The 21,113-nt window shown below is 29.2% G+C and overlaps 1 protein-coding gene and 2 pseudogenes across 3 annotated transcripts; all 3 read right to left on the reverse strand.

The window, feature by feature from the left end:
• Nucleotides 1-442: 442 nt before the first annotated feature.
• Nucleotides 443-5,229, reverse strand: LOC149894136 (uncharacterized). The gene is made up of 6 exons (XM_090097391.1): nucleotides 5,211-5,229; nucleotides 4,863-5,028; nucleotides 4,450-4,634; nucleotides 3,978-4,137; nucleotides 3,748-3,863; nucleotides 443-866 (listed from the first exon to the last, which is right to left on the reverse strand). Exons 3-6 carry the CDS (start codon nucleotides 4,606-4,608, stop codon nucleotides 549-551), a joined length of 753 nt encoding a protein of 250 aa, XP_089953517.1. The 5' UTR covers nucleotides 4,609-4,634; nucleotides 4,863-5,028; nucleotides 5,211-5,229; the 3' UTR covers nucleotides 443-548.
• A 1,188-nt stretch (nucleotides 5,230-6,417) lies between these two features.
• On the reverse strand, nucleotides 6,418-9,419 carry LOC145183311 (uncharacterized; annotated as a pseudogene). The gene is made up of 3 exons (XR_016455377.1): nucleotides 9,076-9,419; nucleotides 6,701-8,880; nucleotides 6,418-6,595 (listed from the first exon to the last, which is right to left on the reverse strand). The product of XR_016455377.1 is annotated as an uncharacterized LOC145183311 (transcript).
• An 8,106-nt stretch (nucleotides 9,420-17,525) lies between these two features.
• LOC149894137 (uncharacterized) lies at nucleotides 17,526-20,082 on the reverse strand (annotated as a pseudogene). The gene has a single exon (XR_016455444.1). The product of XR_016455444.1 is annotated as an uncharacterized LOC149894137 (transcript).
• Nucleotides 20,083-21,113: the final 1,031 nt, after the last annotated feature.

The raw sequence follows: 21,113 nt of genomic DNA on the forward strand, positions 1-21,113 counted from the left end.
AATTCTGTTTTTATATGCATAAAGATTACTGTTCAGCGTAGTGTAAAGAAACCCATACACATGTACTCTTGAGAGTTGAACCTTTTTTTTAAGAAAGATTAAGAGAACTTTAAGAAGATTATTATTATGAAGAAAATTTTCTTTCTTCAGGTTCAGGTAAAAATCCAAAAGTTGGATTTTTACCTGAACCTGAACTGTTTCGGTTCCGGTATTTTACCTGAACCTGAACCAGTTCAGGTTCAGGTATTTTACCTGAATGTTCGTCTGGTTCTATACGGCACGAAGTAGTTCAGGAATTTTGCCTGAAAAGAGTAAATATTCAGTAAAATTCCAAATCGCGATTATAAACTATCTTTATTAGGCCTGAAGATATTAAGTATTCAGTAAAATGCCAAATTGTGATTATAAATGAACTCGGTTTAGACGTAAAAACGATATTTGATTTTCAGAAAGTCAATATATTTAAATTTATAATTATTACAAATTTACGCTTAACAAAGCAATATAGGAAATAGTTATTAAAATATAAATGCTTCAGCACTTTAAAATTAATTAAGTCTTTTTTGTCTAAGGTAAAGCGACAAGTCACTGGCTCCTCTCGATAGATGCGTTTCATCTTGGTAACCTAACACGGTATGTTGCAAAAAGTACAATATATGGCTACATTGTTCCGCATACTCCATGTTCATTAAAAAATAAAGTTTAATTAATATGTCCACAGCATAAGATATACATTTGTTGACAGGAATAGCTCGACACTCTGTAATAATAAATAATTGTTCGACAATGCAATGAGTACCCAAAGCTATGACTAAAGGATGCTTGTGACTAAGACTTTGAATCACAACTTCCATTGGAGTTGATGCCTATTTAGACGCAGTAAGGAAATTAAAATAAGTCATTTAAAAAATGTAATTTTAATACATAATAAATATAAATATCAGCACATACAACTTAGAACTAATACTATATTTACTATATTTAATAACTAAACATACAGTAGAATCCTGTTAACTCGGACCCTGGATAAGTCGGACAGATTTTCAATTCCCCTTGAATTTTTTCTACATATATGTATGTATAGAGAGAGAGAGAGAGAGAGAGATAAAGAGAGAGAGAGAGATAAAGAGAGAGATAAAGAGAGAGATAAAGAGAGAGAGATAGAGAGAGAGAGAGATAAAGAGAGAGAGAGAGAGTAAAAGGAGGATTGAGAATCTGTATATATACCAAGATACTGGTATCACGGTTTACCGAGAACTTCGCTTAACTCGGAATAATCTTAAGTCAGAATATTTATGTATTCCCCTTCCTTTGATAGTCCGACTCTCAACGGGGCATTTTTTTGTATAGCAATGTTAATAGCATGTAAAGTTATTAAATATATATTATTGTGCATATTACTACAAACTTAATATTATACTTAATATATTAAGTATAATATTAAGTTTGTAGTAATATGCACAATAATATATTTAATAACTTTACATGTTATTAACATTGCTATACAGAAAAATGTATATGTATAAATTTATATCTATTAGAATAATTTTACATATCGTCAGCTCGGAATACAAGTGTCGTATACGACACTGTGTTTAAATTGAGAAATTTGCATTCAAAGTTTAAAGTACAAAATCTCTTTATGTAAATTTAATTACATGTTGAAATTTAACAAAGTTGACTAAAATCAATACAAGTTTTTGTTTAAATTGTTAAAAAAACGAACAAAAAAAAACTTCCCCTGTAATTTTGAGCACGTTTTTTCAAATACGACAAATGTATTTCGAAATCAGAACATTTTGTCGGAATACAATTGTCATAGATGCAATTAATTTGATAGTAGGTGAATTAAGGTTAAATTTACTTATGTTGTAACTAACAATGACTTATGGCATTAGTATAGTTTTAGTTTGACTGTCCTTCGCATTTTTTTTCTTTAATTCATTCCCGGTAACCAATTTATCGGCATTATATTCAGAAATATGCAGTTTTTAATCTTAAAGCTTCTTATATAAAAATTATTTAAACTTCAAATATACTTATTAATAAATTAAGTATGATGCAAGGTTTCACTTACTCAATTTAAAAATAACTAAATATTCACAATTTTTTCTTTTTTTGCATTAGGCAATTTTTATTAACATTATTTATTTTTGAATTATTGAAAATAAAATAACTAATTTATCACAGATATCTTTTAATTTGTCTGTGAAAAATAATATAAATAAGTTAAACCTTAAATATAAAAAACAACCATTTCCATTATCGTACCTTCTTTTACAATAAAGAAATAAATATATACAATGTTTATTAAAACATTTTACAAAAAGATATATTTAATTGTTCAGGCTTTGTGACTTAAAAAGAGTATTATAAAATTCAAGATCATCACCAACGAAATATTTTACCATTGACTCAAGGTCATTAATTTTTTTTATCTGAGAGCAAAACACGTGTTGAATCATTTTTTAATGGAGGAAATTCTTTCAGAATTTTAACTTTCTGTTTATTTTTTCTCTGAGGGGTACCTTTTACCAATCTTTCTTCAATTAACGGACCAGAGAACGATTTTTTGAATTTAATATGAAAAGGTAGATGTTTTTCATGACACATTAGTTTTACCTTTGCAAAAGGCACTTTATGGAAATATAAAGACTTGGAAGCAAGTTTGAAGTTTTTGAAGTCATCTTTGTACATTTGTATGACTTTCAATTCTACTCCAGAAGTTTTTTCAATAGATGACAGTAACTTGAATAATGTAGGAGGGCTGTAAATCTATTGTATTGGAAACTACTTATCAAACTGCTTTTTAAAAATAGAAAAATTATTGTTATTAAAACAGTAACTTAGAGTATTAAAAATAAATAAAAGGTAATAATGAAAGAAATTTCAAGAGCTTATTTAGAATGTAAAAATAATGATCTCTTTAAAATTATTTGAACACAAGACGTATTGTAATGAAATCTTTGTACACAAGTATTATATATTTGCTTTTCATTGCTAGGAGAAATTATAGTAGAAAAAGATGAATAAGTAGGACCTTCCGCTACATATCCAGGAGTTTCTTCCTCCATTTGCTGGTTTAGCTCCAATACTATTGGTATCGGATTATCAGCATCAGAAGCCATAAAATACTCCAAATTTGTTATGAAATATTCCATATTTGTTACTTATCTTTACAAACAAACGATATATTTATAAATACTGTTTAGTTCTTTTAATTACGAGTAATAATTTTTATTTACTGAACATTTCGATTCAATTCAAAGAAAAAAAAAACAAATGGGATGTATCACTTTTTATTTACAAAAAACACATGTTAAAAGTAAACAAATGAACGGAATATACGTAGTTAAATCTAAAGTCACGTGAGCAAATAGAAGGCTACTATTGGTCTACGCTAACTACAACAAATGTACCTCGAGCATCTCGTATAAAAAGTTCATTTACGACAAATGATCTACTGAACTATATTGGAAAAAAATTTAATCGAGCTATCGGATAATTTTTTTAAAAATAAGTCCACAAAAAATAGATAGTTCGCATATATAAGTCATTTTTTTCAAAAATGTCGAATACGACACTTGTATTCCGAGCTGACGATATATGCATAACTTATAACATATTATAACATGTATAATTTATAACATTATTATAACATTTATAACATATATTTATATCTATTAGAAGAATTTATGCATATATGTATAAATTTATATCTATTAGAAATCTATTATTTCAATATACCGGATAAAAATGAATGAAATGTTCTGCAACTTCAGCAGCTGATGCACAACTTTTATTTTTTGATGGCACTTTAATTATAAAGGGGAGTAATAAGAATGCAAAATCCATTTCAATTCCTGTTTTAAAAAAAAAAAATTTGTTAGTGAAATCATTTTATTAATTTATATAATATTATAATGATTTTACATATCAAATACACCCTGCCATATTCTTTAATAACACTAAGATACCTATAGAAGGGTTGTCTTGCATATCAAGCTCAGCTAGAATCTGCTTCACCATCAAATTTGTCTTTTGCCTTGCCCAAGAGATAACATGTGGCGTTTTTTGCTCCCAATGAGCCAAAAAATCATTTGACTCTGGGAAATTGCAACAGAAATCCTTCTGAAACTAAGATAAGAATATAGTATAAGACTGCTTGTAAAATCATTTTCTTTAATTTTACTTTAGCAAAACCTAAGAATACTTTAGCCAAACCTATATGACAAAAAAATATTTAAAAGTTACAAGATCATCTTGTAACTTTTAAATATTTTTTTGTCATATATCTTGTAATTTAAAAGATGTATCTTGTAATTCATACAAGATGCATCTTAGATAAATCTTGTATGAATTACAATAAATTTAATTTTTGTGATTGAATAATTTTAAATATTTATTGGTGAAAAATTTTAATGATAATAGGGTGATTTTTATTCTTACATGTATGGCTAGATCTTTTAATGGCAGAAATGTTTTGAGTAAATCATCAAATGTTGGCCTACAATTCACAATCCATTTTCGACGAGAGCATGAAGTTTTTTCCATATAGTCCAACTTTCTTTCATAGCCTAAGTCATCAAATCTCAACTCTCCTATCATACTTAGTTCTTCTTTGGAGAAAGGTGCTATACAAAAAATATACATATTATTTATAACACCTAAATTTAATTTGATAAACTTAAAAAATTATTTTTCAATATTTATATAGATATAAAATGTTTATTTTAGCTACATTTATTAGCTGATTGTTTATTTGCTTTATTTGGAAAATTAATTACAATACTGAATATTTGGTAAATGCCTTAATTAAATGAAGAAAGATTTTATGAAAAATATACTTAATATTAAAATACCGGACAAGTGGAACTCTTCTGCTGAAACAATAACTCTCTTTCGACGAGTTTGTACATGAACACCAACATGTTTACGTATAGTTTTCAGTCTCTCTTCTATGTGGCCATGAGGAGTGACCTTCTTATTACCCACTATATACTCTGTATATGGGCTATAATAGTTTTCCTACAAAATTTTTTATAAAATTAGATTTTATTAATTCATAGACAACTCAACTTATAATTAACAAATTGTGAAGATACTACTACTACTAACTATTATTCCTTGACTGAAGTGGCCCCTTTGATGTTAGTGAGAAAAAAAAGGAAGGAAAAAAAAAATTAATAAAATGTCTCTAATAGTCTCACATATCCAAGTTTTCCACCAGAATGTTTTTATGGAAGGATACCTAAAGTTTTCCACCATTTGGTTTTTATGGAAGGATACCTAAAACATATTTAAAGAAAATATTTGTATTGCCAAATTTATATTAAGCAAAAGTTTGATAAATTTTCATAAATAACTTTATAAATAATTTTTATTCAACAAAAATTTTCAGTGTTACATCAATAGTTCCTTAATATTACGGAAATAAACATAAACTTACATATTTCCAACTCTATGGACCATTGAGTTAAAAACAATGTGGATCATATCTTGACGCCTTTTAATAAGTGCACCTGTAGAATCATATTCTGCCAAAACAAGCTTACCTGTTTGATGTTCATCAAGCAAACTACGTATGTTCTACATAAAAAGAAGATCTTAATTTATATAAGTTGAAAGTTTAATTATTTTTTTTAATTATAAAAGGAACTTATTGCTGCAAAAAATGTGGGGGAATCCTGGTTTGTTATAATTTGTTAAAAATAATGAACAAAGCACTTAAAAAAATTACTTTTAAGCTATACTTACAAAGTCAATGTTATCCAACCTTAAAGCAACCTGTACATCAAAAGTAGAAACATTTAATTTAACCTTTCTTGACTCATTTAAAACATCAGGTGAAGATTGAATTGTCGATGATAATGTCGGTGACAAAGCCGACTCATCAGAGCTGTTTAAAGTTTCAGTTAAACTGAAAGCTGTAGATGTTATATCATTTTTCTACAAAAAAAAAAAAATCAGTTTATATTTACTTCTCAAGCTGTTTATTAAAGGAGTAAAAATGTACTGGTAAAAACAACAAATGTATATTAAGGCATCCTGTACTTTTCAACTTTCACTAAAAAGGTCGGCCCCAAGAATTTTTTTGCCTTTAGGTACACACATTAAGGGTGGGTATATAAAAATCTATCAAAATGAAAGAAACATTTGCAAAAATAGACCTTAATTTTTGCAAATATTTACCGAAATGGGGAGGGGGGAACAAAATCTTTGTGTAAGAGTATCCCATACAGATGGTATAAAAGACAATTTTTTTCACCAGATTGGATGTCAATAATAATGGATTTTTTTAGAAAGCATGGAGTGGGGCGTAAGCCCCGCCTCATACCCCATGTATAGGTACCAGGTTTCATAAATGCTTATTCTACATTACGATATCAATATTATAAAATTTAACAAATAAAAATTAAACTCATTTCATAATTTATTCCGTAATAGAAATTAAAAATGAGTAAGATAAATGCTAAAATGAATAGAGGTCCTTCTTGCTATTAAAAAGAGGCATTAGCACTCTATTTTCTGCTCTTGCTCGGATAAAACCATCTCTTCTCTCAAAACCAAACACTGTTTCAGAAGCTGCAGTTACCTTAAAAAAGCTAATTGTTTTAAAATCTACTTTCATAACAGTAAGTATTTCTTAAATTTTTATCAATCAAAATATATTGTTAAGCATTAGGAAAATTAATTTTACCTCCTTAACTGCCCTCTCAACTCCTTGTGGTGAACAGGGAAATATGGAACTACCATAGGACACTCCAGGAATTTTTTTAGATCATTATTGTTGATTTGACAGGTTAAGATGGGTTCATAAGCTTCTTTCCATGCTATAAGGTCAGTCATGTGGTTGCATTCCAGTTTAAATTATGAATCTTGTATACTCTGGGAGTTAGGCTTCCCATATTTTGATGTTTTCTAATTTCCAGAATTTTATTAACAGCAAATTTCCTTTCAATCTTGTCTTGACTGCAAAGTAATGTTAGCAATAAGATTTCAGAATGAGAATACCATGCTGAAGATCTCACATATTTTTCAATCTTCTGTATATTTTTATCTTGAAGTTTGATAAGGGTGAGTTAGTTCAAGATGTGTCGTGGCCCCTCTATCCAACTATGCTTCACTTTGATTTGGAACCACATAGGGAAGTAAACTGATACAAGAAACTTAACAACTAATTCTAAGTTTTTTAGCTCATCTCCCTCTAATCCATGATTGCTTACCCACAATAAAAGTAAGGAAGAGCCTGTGTTGAGCCACCTTGAATGGACTATAGTGCCTGGTTTTTGGTTTGCCAAACTTTCAATAAGAATTCCTGAAATTACTGTCTGGCATATTTTATAGGCATATTTCTGATCTGAAGATAACTCATTTACTATTTCTTCACAAATTTCAATTAAGCCAGGACCTACGGATATTGGCTTGAAATTGTAATTTCTTTCCATTTCAGTCACCTTGGAAAGCAACTTCCCTAGGGGTCCAGAAAACCCTGTCTTTGAGGTTGTCTTACCATCAAGCTCTTCTATTAAATGTAGAAGGCAAAGTTCATTTGTGTGAAGTAAACATATTAGCCATCCTAACTTTCTTTCTAATTTAGCCTCTAAACAATGGATAACACCTCCATTATGACCTGTATTTGTAGTTGTACTATCACAACCAATGAACTTTAATGTATCTTTAACACTGTACAAAGTAGACCAGTGAAATATTTCATTTGCAATATGTTCAGCAGGTTTAATCTTTGATTTTTTAGGCATTTCTTCTTTTGTTAAATGATGAAGATATTTACCATATTCATCAGTCAAAGTGTAGCGATCTTCCTTTTTAACTTGAGTATAAAATTTTTTTGTTTCCTCATTAAATGTGAATACATTAGTTTTGTCTATTCTTCCATCAAAGAGAATACAAGAAATATCTTTAGACTCAAGTCTATTCTCTCCAAGAATCTGACACTTTGATATAACCTTATCTTTGGCTCTATGCACTTTATTTTTGTCCACCAATAAAAAAAGAGCTGATTCTGGAACAATTTTAGCCTCCACCATATCCTTTAAATACCCTAAAGCAATTGCAGCAGCAGCAGTGTTTGAAACATCATATCTAATAGCAGCAAAAGCCATATTTTTAATCTTCATATAATTTCGCTTTACTTTAAAATCCTTACTTTTATCTAATACATCAGAGTTTTCTATGGAGTTAGAACATTTTAAGTCACTATTAGAATACCTTTCCTGTTTTTGTTACATTTTTCCAAAAACTCATATTTTCTTTTTAATTGGCTGCAACTTAACATTTCCTTTTCTTTAGCCTTCTTAAGATACTGTTCTTTCTTACTACTTCGCTCTATTGCCTTTTGTTTCCTTATAATCTCTTTATAATCTTTCAATCCTATCACAACTTGAGCTTTCTCCCCCTCTTTTCTTCTCTGTGCATGAATAAATTCTAACTCTATCAAGGGAATCCTTCCTGATTTTTTACATGTACAGTTGATGTGAACCTTTCTTTCACATCCCAGACAATTTGATTCATTACAAAAAAGAATAGAACATTTGCAGTTAGTTATATCAAACAGTTTTGACATAGACTTTATTGTTTTGTCTATTTCTTCCTTTTTGATAAACCTTATTCTGCAAATGTCCTGCACATCATTATATGCTTTTTTGATCTTTCTGTCAATAGACTTATCTGTGTAAATAACTGGAGGTGAAAATTCTGAGTTTGCTTTTTGCCATTTTTTAACAACTTCCAATCTAGTCTCCTTGACCAAATCATCTAATGGATAGATTTTCTTTGCTGATAACTCTTTAATCAGTATAGCTTTACGAAGAACAGCACCAAGAGTTGGTAGCTCAGATGGCATAAAATCTCTTCCTTTCCCTGGAAACAAAATATTATCATTGTATTATTTATTAATATTATTAATTTTATTATTAACAATATAATGTTAAGACAACTTTTTTTTATAAGAAAACAATAACAACATTATTAAAATGATATAATATCATTAAAAAATTATTTGTAATATTCAAATACTACTGTATTACATTTACTTTAAAAATGTGTATATATTACCAATTAAATCAGACATAGCTGTGCTTGCCTTTTTTCTTGTTTTCACCCCATCATTATTTTCATACCGATTCATACTCATTGTTAAATATCTGCTTAACTTTGAGAATGTAATATTGGTTAAAATAAATAATTACAAAAAAATTGAAGTATGAAAAATATATAAATATAAGGGTAAATCAAATCCTTATATTAAAATATATTTATTTAAGTGCTCTCTCTATAACTATGTTTTATGTTTGTTAGAAAAAAAAGTTTATTTTTATCAAGAAGTGTAATGGGTTATTTATTGCTCGCGCAAGAATTTTATTTTCGCTTTAAATTAATTTTTTCATCTAAAAAATGAAACAATCAACTCTATTTTTGCAAATAAAGGCTTCACAATATCTTTTTTTTTAAACAGATCCAACATTTATACACCTTAAAGCAAAAAAATACTTGGGGCCAGGTGTTTATGGTAAAAAATGATGATTTTTGAAAAGTACGGGATGCCCTAATGTGTATTTATATATACTAGCAAAAAGCAACCCGAAATCCGGGTTATGTTCGGTCTGTTATTTTATAGTGGCTGTTTTCCACAATTTAAAGTTGCGAAACTTTAACTAATACTCTTTTAGAAAAACGCCTTCAAATCAAAAATATTAAACCATCTGTAAAATTAAAATAAATAGTATGCGGAGGTAAAATAATTTACCAATTATTTAACATTATTTCAGTAATTTACTACTGACATAGGTGATATTAGTGTTAGGAAGAACTATTTTCCTTGACATTACTAAGTTCAGAACAATACGTTTTTAGTTACTGACACAAAATAATAACACTTCATCATGCTTTAAATTGACGAAAAAGTAAAGCTAAATTCTTTTTATATTTTTTATAACATGAACTTTAATTAATAAGATTAATATAAAGCAAACATAAATTATACATGAGTTATTAATTTTTTGGTATCCGCTTGATACATGTTTTTTTAAAAAAGGAAATTGTCTTTAAAGCGTTAAATGCACACAACTAAATAAATTTGGACCGTTTATTTTGAAAGTGTTGTAAATCCATTTTTCAAAAAAAGTTAGAAATCATAGTTTACATTAAACCTAGTGTGCACTTTTTATTTGTAAACAATTTACAGTTAGTATTTAAACATATCCATATGCTTTGATCAATTTAAAATTCGTCAATAAATGAAAATGAATAACAATTGATTACACTGGTCAACAATGAATTTGCACCAGCTTTAATTTTAGGCTTACTAGAAGTAGTTTTTCACGCTGATTCCAAAACTGTGTTTAGTTTTTCTTCAGCACGTCTGAATCTTAAGATAATGTGTATGTGTGTTTTTTGAACTCATATATAGTTTCAGTGTGAAATATACTAAAGTTTATTTATTTTCAGGGTAATTATTTCAATAAAATTAACTTATATAATGCCTAGAAATTGCAAAAATTCACCAGACGCCTTTTGGTACATTTGTGGGCAACTAGCATTGTCACGGCAGCGAAATAAAATCACTCCAGAAATCTCGAAAATTTACAAGCTGTATTTCGGTTGTCCTTTGGGAGATCAAGATAAAACTTGGACACCACATGTGGCATGTTATAGTTGTTGCAGCTTATTACGAGATTGGATCAACAAACGAAGATCTTCTTTTTGATTTGCTATACCGATGATTTGGAGGGAACAAAAAGATCATTACAATGACTGCTATTTTTGCGCTGTTAATACTGCTGGATTTTCGTCGAAAAATAAGCACCAAATTGTTTACCCGAACTTGGATTCGGCCATGAGGCCTGTTCCTCATGACAGCACCCTGCTCATTCCAGTACCACCAGCTGATGGATTAGACTCTGTTGAAGACGAATGTGTTGTTGATGTTGAACGTCAAGATGCGGATGATGTTGACTTTGATCCAGATATTGACGGCGAAGAGTTCAAAGTTTTCACACAAGGTGAACTGAATGATTTGGTTAGAGACTTGTGCCTTTCCAAGGAAAAAGCTGAACTTTAGGCGTCAAAATTGAAAGAAAAGAATTTGTTAGCAGTTGGTGTCAAAGTATCCCACTTTCGAAAGCGCAACAACGATTTATCTAGGTTTTTTACCATTGATGGACCCTTGTCCTACTGCAATAATGTCAATGGTCTTTTCGAAAATTTATCCCATGTGCATTCCCCTCGTGATTGGCGCCTCTTCATTGATTCATCCAAGAGGAGTTTGAAGGCCGTCATGTTGCATATTGGCAATTAGAAGCCATGTATTCCAATTGCTCATTCCGTACACTTGAATAAAACTCACGAAAATATGAAAATATTACTAGACGCTATTGATTATAAAACTCATTAGTGGAATATTTGTGGTGATTTGAAAGTGATTGGTATGTTAATGGGTATGCAAACAGAGTTTACCAAGTTCTGCTGCTTTCTTTGTTTATGGGATAGTCGTGCTGTGAACGAACATTACGTAAAACGTGATTGGATGTTGAGAACTGAATACGAACCCGGTGTAAGCAGCGTTCACCATATTCCGCTGGTTGATGCAGACAAAATACTTTTGCCACCGCTTCACATCAAGCTTGGTTTGATGAAAAACTTTGTAAAAGCATTAGGAAAAAATTGAATCAGTGGGTTTTTAATACTTGGTTGAAAAATTTCCCAAAATTAGTGCAGCGAAACTCAAAGTAGGCGTTTTTGTCGGACCCCAAATTTAAGAGGTTTTGAAAGACCATGGATTTGAAGAGTCACTTACTTCCGCCGAAAAAGAAGCGTGAAAAGCGTTTGTATGGGTTTGTAAGAACTTCTTGGGGAATCACAAATCGTGTGAGTATGAAAGTTGTATTCAAAAGCTACTCGATTCGTTCCAAAAAGTGGGCTGTCGTATGTCATTGAAAATGCATTTTCTGCATTCGCATTTTTTCCTGAAAATTTGGGCGCTGTGAGTGATAAACAAGGTGAACGATTCCACCAAGATATTCAAGTAATGGAAAAGCGTTACCAAGGATTCTGAATCGAAAGCATGACTACTGTTGGATGCTTTATCGTGATGAACCAGAAAAAGTCTACAAAAGGAAATCATACTCACAGAGATTTTAAGTGATTTATATGCTTTAGTCAACAGTTTTTAAACTATTAAATGTGTATAAATGTTTACGAATAAACCAAGTCACAGAGACTTTGACTTATTTGTATAGAAACATAAGTGGTGCTTGAAATATTGAATGTTTATCAACGTTTATGCATTGGGACATTGGTACAGAATGTCCGAAAATTAAATTTCCAAAAATCTCAAGAACTAGACGTGCTGGAAGAAAACTGAAAGCAGATTTGAAATCAGCGCAAAAAACTGGTTTAGAAAAAGCTATTTAGATTCATGGTGCATTCAAAAAGTATTTTTTTGTTGACCAGTGTTATAAAAATGTCCATTTACGACCCTGAAAGAATGTTATTTTAGTTAACTTCACATGCAAGTCATTTATGTAATCAAATTACACATCTCTAAATTTGTCGAGACATTGCCAAACTTAGTACAATTAATGCATATTTTTTAATCGACTAAAATGCTAACCTTTAAATACCTTGAAAGCGGAAAAAATGGACTTACATCACTTTCAAAATAAACGGTCAATTTATTAAAATTATCTGACCATTTGAATATTGCTATATATGGCACTAATCTGACCATTTTTGTATATGGCCTCTTTGTTTCAATAGCTTTGGGTAAACAGTAATTTGCTACCATTTACTAAAAACTCCTTTTGTTACTCGAAATTTAATTCTCTTAAATATTTTGACACTAATAAACGACCTCCCTTCCCCGTTTTTGCCTTAATGGTGGTGAGGAGAATTGAGTTATCTTTGTTAAGAGTAATCAAGTTTTTGATGAAGACCTTTTACCAGAATAATAAAAAGTAAAACAATGATTTACATGTATAAGAATTTTTTCTTTTTAATATGTATAAGAATTTAACATATATTAGAATATTTTTTTCCTCAAAAGTGTTGCAAATGCAAACTAAGCTAATTAATTAATTAAACACCTTATAAAACTTAAGTAATTCGATACTTGACAAATGCGCAAAAATACAATGTTCACCCCCCGTTTAAAAAGATTTCCTAAGTTACGTACCACAAAATATTAGGCATAAAATAGAGAAAATTTAAAAAAAAATTGAAGTAATTGCATATATTTATATCATTTTAACTGACGAAAACTTACAATTAAAAGTAATCAGGGTTTTTTTTATAAATCGTATAAATACATCAATCGTAAATCTGAAAGAAAAAAAAAAATTGGAATTGATACCATAACAAAAAAAATGACACCATAAAAAAAACCAAAAAAAAAAACACCATATAAAAACTGAAAATCGATTTACCTATTTATAGTAACCTATTTTGACATGGCAGTTAATATAAACATTTATCGAAAATATAACTATAAAATCTGTTTCGAAGTACAAAAGAATTAACAATATTAAAAAAAAAAAATAAAAAAAAAAATAAAAATATAAATTGCATTTTTAGCATAATGCTGTCTTGGCTTTTAGTAAATAAATAAAAGCAGTAAGTTCCAATAATGAAACTACCTATTATACATCTTTAACAATAGACACTAACGTGAAGGTGTCTATTGTTAAAAATGAATATCAACACAAAACATCACAACAATAACACATAACAATGAAACATTTACACCCTTGATCCTAAAATCCAGCGAAAATAACAAACCAAATTAAAATATGAAAGGCAAAATCCAAAAACTAATTTAAAGTTAACTATATTTATCTTTTTACTAAACATATAAATACAGAAAAGTATATTTGTTTTTACATTCAATATTAGTTATTAAATTACCTCAAATTTAGGGCATTAAGACACCCTTGATTTAAAGATCAAGGTTGCATTCTCTCATACACATTATGCTAAACATTAACAGACATTATGTGTTTCCAGAATAATAAAAAAAGGCTAGACAACACAACCTAGCTCTAAAGCAGTAACACCGCCTGGCACTAAATGCTGCCAAGTCACACCTCTGCTATAAGTACATCGCTTGACTGGCAAGGTATCAATCTTGCACAACATAATGCCAAGTCACACCACTTTGAAAACATGGAAACAACATAATTTAAACATATATACAACTATAAACAAATATGGTTTTAAATAACACATATAAACACATTTTATAACAATATTAAATGACAGATATATTTATCAAAAACTATGAAAACAAAAATTAAAATAAAAAATAAATTTATACATACAAAATGTACTCACAACCTACAAACAGTAAATTTTCAAAATGAAAATGTTAAGACTATAAATTAAGAACATTAGAAAATATAACATTTGTGTTTGAGATGTTTATCAATTTTGAAAAACAAACTATTATATGCTCTAGTTCTTGAACATGCAACATATAGTTGACCATGAGAGAAACACGGTTTTTTTGAGATATTCCCCAACTCTATTAAATGTTTGACCTTGACTTTTATTAATTGTCATTGAATGAGCCAATCTGACAGAAAACTCTCGAAGCTTCAGAACAAAAGGTAAACTAGAACCTGATGGTACCAACTGAATTTGGGGAACAAAAACCCGCTTACCACCAGAAACAAACCCTCTGCATTGTCAAAACCTCTGCAACCCTGTCAAAACCTCTGCATCAATATAATTATTTTGAAGAGCACAAACTTTCATTCGAGTACCATTGCATAACCCAGCTTTGAGTTCTAAATTTCTGAGTAGCAAAATTACACAACCAATTTTCAATTTTAAACAATGAGGTGGCATACCTGAAGGAGTTAAGCTGTTCAAAAACTCAACAGGAAAGTTATTTCTTTCATTAAGGTCATCAGTATCAATTTGATCAGCACTTAAATAAATTTTTACCTCACCCGGCAAACATTCAAGCACTTCATCATTGATTGATAATGAATAAAAATTAGTTGACGTTAAAATCACGCGTTTAGAATAATCATTTTGATCAGCATCTCCAAAAATCTTTTCAACAATCGATTCGTTTTCTCTAATAATGCACTGACTTGGTATTTCAATACAACCTTTAAAAGGATCCTCCCTTTGACAGGTATTGTTTCATTCCCAAGTTTTAGTAACCATTGGGAAAATTCACCTTCCCCATCTTAAACTCTCATATTTTCAGTTAATGCAAACTTCTGCACCCATTGCCAATGCAAGGAACATTTTATAGACAATTCTACTATTTCAGCTGGTTGTCCTCTTTTCACAATAGGCAGAATTTGCCTACAGTCACCACCAAAAACAATGATTTTTCCTCAGAACGGAAAGTTGATATTGCAAATATCTTTTAACAACCTATCAATTGCATTTATTTGTTTACATGTTCATGTAAGACAATATACTGCTCGCTACTGGTTATTTCTGATGAAAGCAAGGCGCTTGCCTTCAATTTTAACAAACGCATCAATAGCATATTGGTGAAACAGTTTTTTGCTATAAAAGAGTGAAGAAAAAAATTGTCTAACTGAAAGTTTATAATTGTAATACTGAGATAATGTAACATGATATCTAATCAATGTAACATGATATCTAACCAATGTAGCACATTCAGGGTTGTGAACTAATTGATTATGCCAACCAGCATCACCCCTCTGAAAAAATAGAGGATAAACCATAGGATCTAAGTTGGCAGACATACTTGATATAGTTTTAAGAGGATGACCTCTTGGGTAAATAACAACTTCTCTGGAAGCAGGTGGTGCACCATCTTCACCAACAAATACAACTGCAACTTTATTATGTGAAGGGAGATTATAGCGACTTATACCGATTATAGCAATTTATGCTGGAACATCATGATTCCAAAATATTTATAGCAAAATGTAGTAAACAGCGCTAAAGACAAAAAATCAAATTGAGATAAATCAAATTGTATATATGGCAAAATAATTTGTATTGGCTTTTAGTGAATGATTAAAAGCAGTGATTTTTAATAAAAAATACCTATTTACTATTTTTAACAATAGACACCAACATGAACATTAGCCAAACGACTATTAACTCAAAAGATAACCAAAAAACATCACAGCAACAACACACAACAATAGCACACACCATAAGTTAATATAATATGTATATAATATAACTTAAGTAAGATAACATTCATATATAACAAAACATAAGTAACAACATTACACAAAATGTTATTAAAATATATTATGTATTTTTAGAACAATTTTTAATAATAAAGGCTTATAAACAGCTAGACCTAAAGCAGTAACAGTTTGACTCTAAACACTATCATGTGACCCTCTGTTAAAAGTACATCATTTGGCTGGCAAAGTTGACAAATCTTGCTCTACATGTTTACCAAGTCACAGCACTTTGAAAACACATATGTACCAACTATAAACACAATAAATATGTTTAAATAAGAATATAAGGTTAAATATATACCTTATATACATATTTAAACACATTTTTAAAACAATTATATAACACATTAACACATACAAACAATAAAAAAACACTTTACATTATAATAAAAACACATTGATAAAACAACTATACAGCACTTATTACCACATACACATACATATCAAAAAAGCATATATGCAAACAATAAACGTGTGCAAACAAAAATTTTAAAAGTAATGCAAGAAAATTTAAAAAGATTCGAAGTAAACCAAATATATATTTACAAACAATACTCTTTTCCTTCTTTTTTTTTTTCATAAGAACTTTAATCCTTATAACAAAATTTAACCTTTAATTAAATAACATGTGCCATGTCAGTGTTGGTACATAAGTTTAATTTATTTTTCTAAATTTTCTAAAAAAGAACAAAAATAGCTAATAGCATCACAGAAATTTCAAAGTAGTAACAACCATTTTATGGAAACAGCATTAGTATAACTTTAAATAACATCCATACCCCTATTTTCCTTCTAAAAAATAAGATAAGAATAAAACTGCTAAAAGAAAAACTAAAACAAACAAAATACAAACGATTTAAAAAATTAAAATCCTTTCTACTTTATCTAATAAAAATTTAAATCCTTTCTACTTTATCTAATAAAAATGTATATATAACTATTTTATATACTTACTTCAATTATAAGATGATCTTAACGATGATTATTTACCTTAATATGATTCTTTATGTAATATATCTAAACTAATAATTAAATTCCAAATCTAAACTAATAATTAAATTCCAAATCTAAACTAATAATTAAATTCCAAATCTAAACTAATAATTAAATTCCAAAAGGAAAAACATGTTTCAACTCGCTTAAGAGATCTTTCTGCAATGGCCGCGTGCATTTGAAATACGCGCTCTTTTAAAGCCTAGTAATTAATGACGAAACGACGTTGAACATTAAACGTTTCTGTACTAATTATATTAAGATATATATATACTCATTTATTGTTTTGGACAAATTATAGTGGGTTATAAACACTTTTACATTTAGTTTAGCAAACTACTTATATTATTTTTAGCAACTCAATAATAATCTCTTCTTTAACTGCTATCATAAGAATTTACATTTAAGCAAAATATACAAACAATTAAAAAATGAAAAATCATTTTAATACATTGCAATGATACAAATAGTGACGCAAAATAATATGCTCGTATATACATGTAGGTTTTAAACAATGAACAGCATCAAAAGGTTTATAATCTGCTAAGTCACTTGCTCTCAAACATATATGCTCTGAATCAAGAGAACAACAATACGATAGAGTTAGATGACAATACATGTGGACATGCCACTTAAGTCCAATAAAATAAATTACATTTTGATGAACATATATTTGTTCAATTTTAACAAATGACGGTTCACCTTCATCACTAATAGAGTGAAGTACAGACATCTTAGTTTTGTACTTTTGACCAAAAATGACTACTTTTTCAGTCATAAACACATCTATTTTTTCACCAATAAGAGGTAAAATTAATGACTTATGCCTAATATCTGATGATGAAATAATTGGACCATTTCCAACAACTGAAATCCCTTTTAATGTACATCTAGTCATCCAAACAAAAGCATGAGAAAGTTGGTGTCTGCTTGCGAGAGAAAATGCTATATTTTTAAAGTTACAAATGATATGAGCAAGATGCTTAGAAAAGTTATGCTTTGCTTCAAACTGCATTACCATCATATGTAAAAGTGGTCCACTATTTTCTATTATAGTACTATAGTGAACCATTCTGTGATGTTTTTATAAAAGTCTTATATCAGGATAACAAATTTTAAATAACTCATGATGCTCTGATACAAGATCTTTTAAGTACAAAACATGTGACAGTACCGAGTTTGGCAATAAAATAATTTCTGTCAGCTGCTTTAGCAATTGGTACAAACGCCATTTTAAATTTTCTACTTTGTCAATAATATCAGCTAAAATACATGGTAAATGTAAAAACAAAACCAGCATCTGAGCTGACCATTGTCCAAGCAATGAGTTGTGACTTTTTAAATGCGACTCACTTATAAAACTAGGTTTTGAGTTACTAACCAGACCATAATCCATTGTATTAATACAACAATTAAGCTGAGGGAGATTAATAAGTTTCAAGTCATAAATTATGTGGTGCAAAAATAACTTGACTTCAAACGGAATTACACCTTCGAATAAATCATGCATTATATCGGCTGAGTCATTACAAGCAGGATGGTAATAGTTCAAACTTTATAAAATTGATGGCTGCTTGATGCCACACTCTTTACATGAAATGGTACCATTTTTAAGCTGCTCAATATGTATACTCACAAAACACTTTTTGCATCTCATCCTGAGTCGCCATACACAAGTCGCAAGCAAATAAAGCACTGCTAAAATTTTCCATGTATCCAAGTATTGCATGCAGCCCTAAATTATCACCAACAATTTGTGTTAAAAAACAACGAATATTTATCTCTTTTCCATCCCAAAAAACTGCAAAACCCTCATCGTGTAAGTCTTTTAGCTGCTGATCAGGATCAGTGGTGTACCGTTTAATGCCTTCCGAATGTGCTAAGGCCAACAAATGAATATTGCTTAACGCAGAATTTACAGCTGGAGGAAAGTTTTTTATTGTAAAATAAAATGCACCTAACTTGTGTATTCCAGTTTTAGATCCAAGCGGATTTGTTGTCTCAACCTCATCAAAATAAATCTGAATAAATACATGTATACTGTTAGGAAAATAATGTTTGGCATATGTTTTTAGATGTCTACCATGCTTACTATCTAACCAATCTTCTGCTATATCATTTGCTAACTCATTTTCTCTTTTTAAAATTTTCCAAGTCTCAGGTTGTTTCAAAACCAATTTCAAGGTTTTCTCAATTGGTATAAGATAAAATTTATTTTTCACACACACCTGCATTTGTTGCTTTGTTGATCTGTCTTGCTTAACATCCCACCGATCTCCTATTGAATGTGCTTCAGGTTCAACATAGAGACCTTTTAGTTTAAGATAATTCAACAGTTTATAATGAGTATCAATGCCCTTAAAAGAATTTTTCCAGGTGTTAAATTCTTCTGAAAGAGCATTAAATGTTGCGGTATCACATCTGTATGTTTTTAACACAACATCTGTCTTGGTAAGCAGATAATTAATAATATCATTTAGCAACTCATTTAAACTATTCATTATGAACTGAGATGTGCTTAGAGAAATGGAACTAGAAGATTGCAGAGACATCAAAAATTTTCATGCTGCCTGTGAAACACCATACTCGTCTACAATAGGTGCAACAAAAACACTTTCTTTTGCTACACTTTCTTTTGTTAAATTTTCAAAATATGAAACCTCATTGTAATCTTCAGGTAAGTATTCGTTTTCTGTATTTTGCATAGTAATATCTGAATGGTTAAAAACTTCTTTCAAAGTATCATGACACATATGAGTTTTTTTAATGTGTTAACGTAACTTTTTACAAAGTGTGAATGTGCGAATGCAACCATTAAGATTGCATCGTAAAAAACAAGGTTCAAACAACAGGTGCGCATTTCGTAAATGATAAGTATAATCATTGGTGGTTTGAAAAAAGTTTGTGCACAAGTAACAACTCAGTTGTAAAATACCCTATAAAATATCATGTAAAATATAAAAATAATGTTCACTCTAATCATCATAATTTATATATAACTGAAAAAATATTTATTATAAAAACTAAAAAAAATATTTTCTGCGGTCTATATTTTATCATAATTATATTTTATTAAATTGTTAACCTTTTTTCCTCAATTATGGCTTGAATTTTAATGGCCTGGCCCATTTTGATGCCCATTGCATGCAGCAATAATGCGTTTAACTCCAAAAAAGCTAACCCATCAATTTCTTCACCAAAAATAATAATCAATAGTATATTTAATGTAAAAACTAAGCATTTGTGTTTCAATAGAGTTAAGAAACCTTTTCGTCTTATTATGGTTTATAACAATTATTTTAACCAACAATTTAATAAAATAGTAGAATTGCACATCTATTACTTATTTACTATAATTATTTACTTTTTTTACAAATTTAAACTTAGTTGAACTAAGTTAGACTTTGTAAATTTCATTGTATGAGCATCTTTTTATTTATAAAGTTTTTAGATTATACACATCACATACTACATAACTTATATAATGAACACCATATAAAATGTGATGTGTAAACTAGAGTGCGCCAAGTTCCCGTATTTACGGGAACTACGGGAGCGGGATCCTGTTCCTGCTTTTGGTATTTAAAATACGGGAACGGGATCCTGTTCCCGTAATAAATAAAATACGGGAACAGGAAATTCCCGTTCCTGTTCCCGTACGTCATTCGATGTAACGGGGTTTTCCCGTAATTATTATATTATAATATATAATATATATATATTTATATATTATGATATAATATATATATATATTATATATATATTATATATATATATAATATATATATTTATATATTATATATATACATATTTATATATTTATATATTATAATATATATATTTATATATTATAATATAATATAAGAAATACGGGAAAAGCCGTATTTTTACAAGTTTCCCGCATTTTACCAAGTT

This window comes from Hydra viridissima, unplaced genomic scaffold, assembly GCF_058129835.1.
Source record: "Hydra viridissima isolate aposymbiotic clone 2 unplaced genomic scaffold, HvirCarnegie_v1 scaffold_1, whole genome shotgun sequence".
In the NCBI taxonomy this organism is placed as follows: domain Eukaryota; kingdom Metazoa; phylum Cnidaria; class Hydrozoa; order Anthoathecata; family Hydridae; genus Hydra; species Hydra viridissima.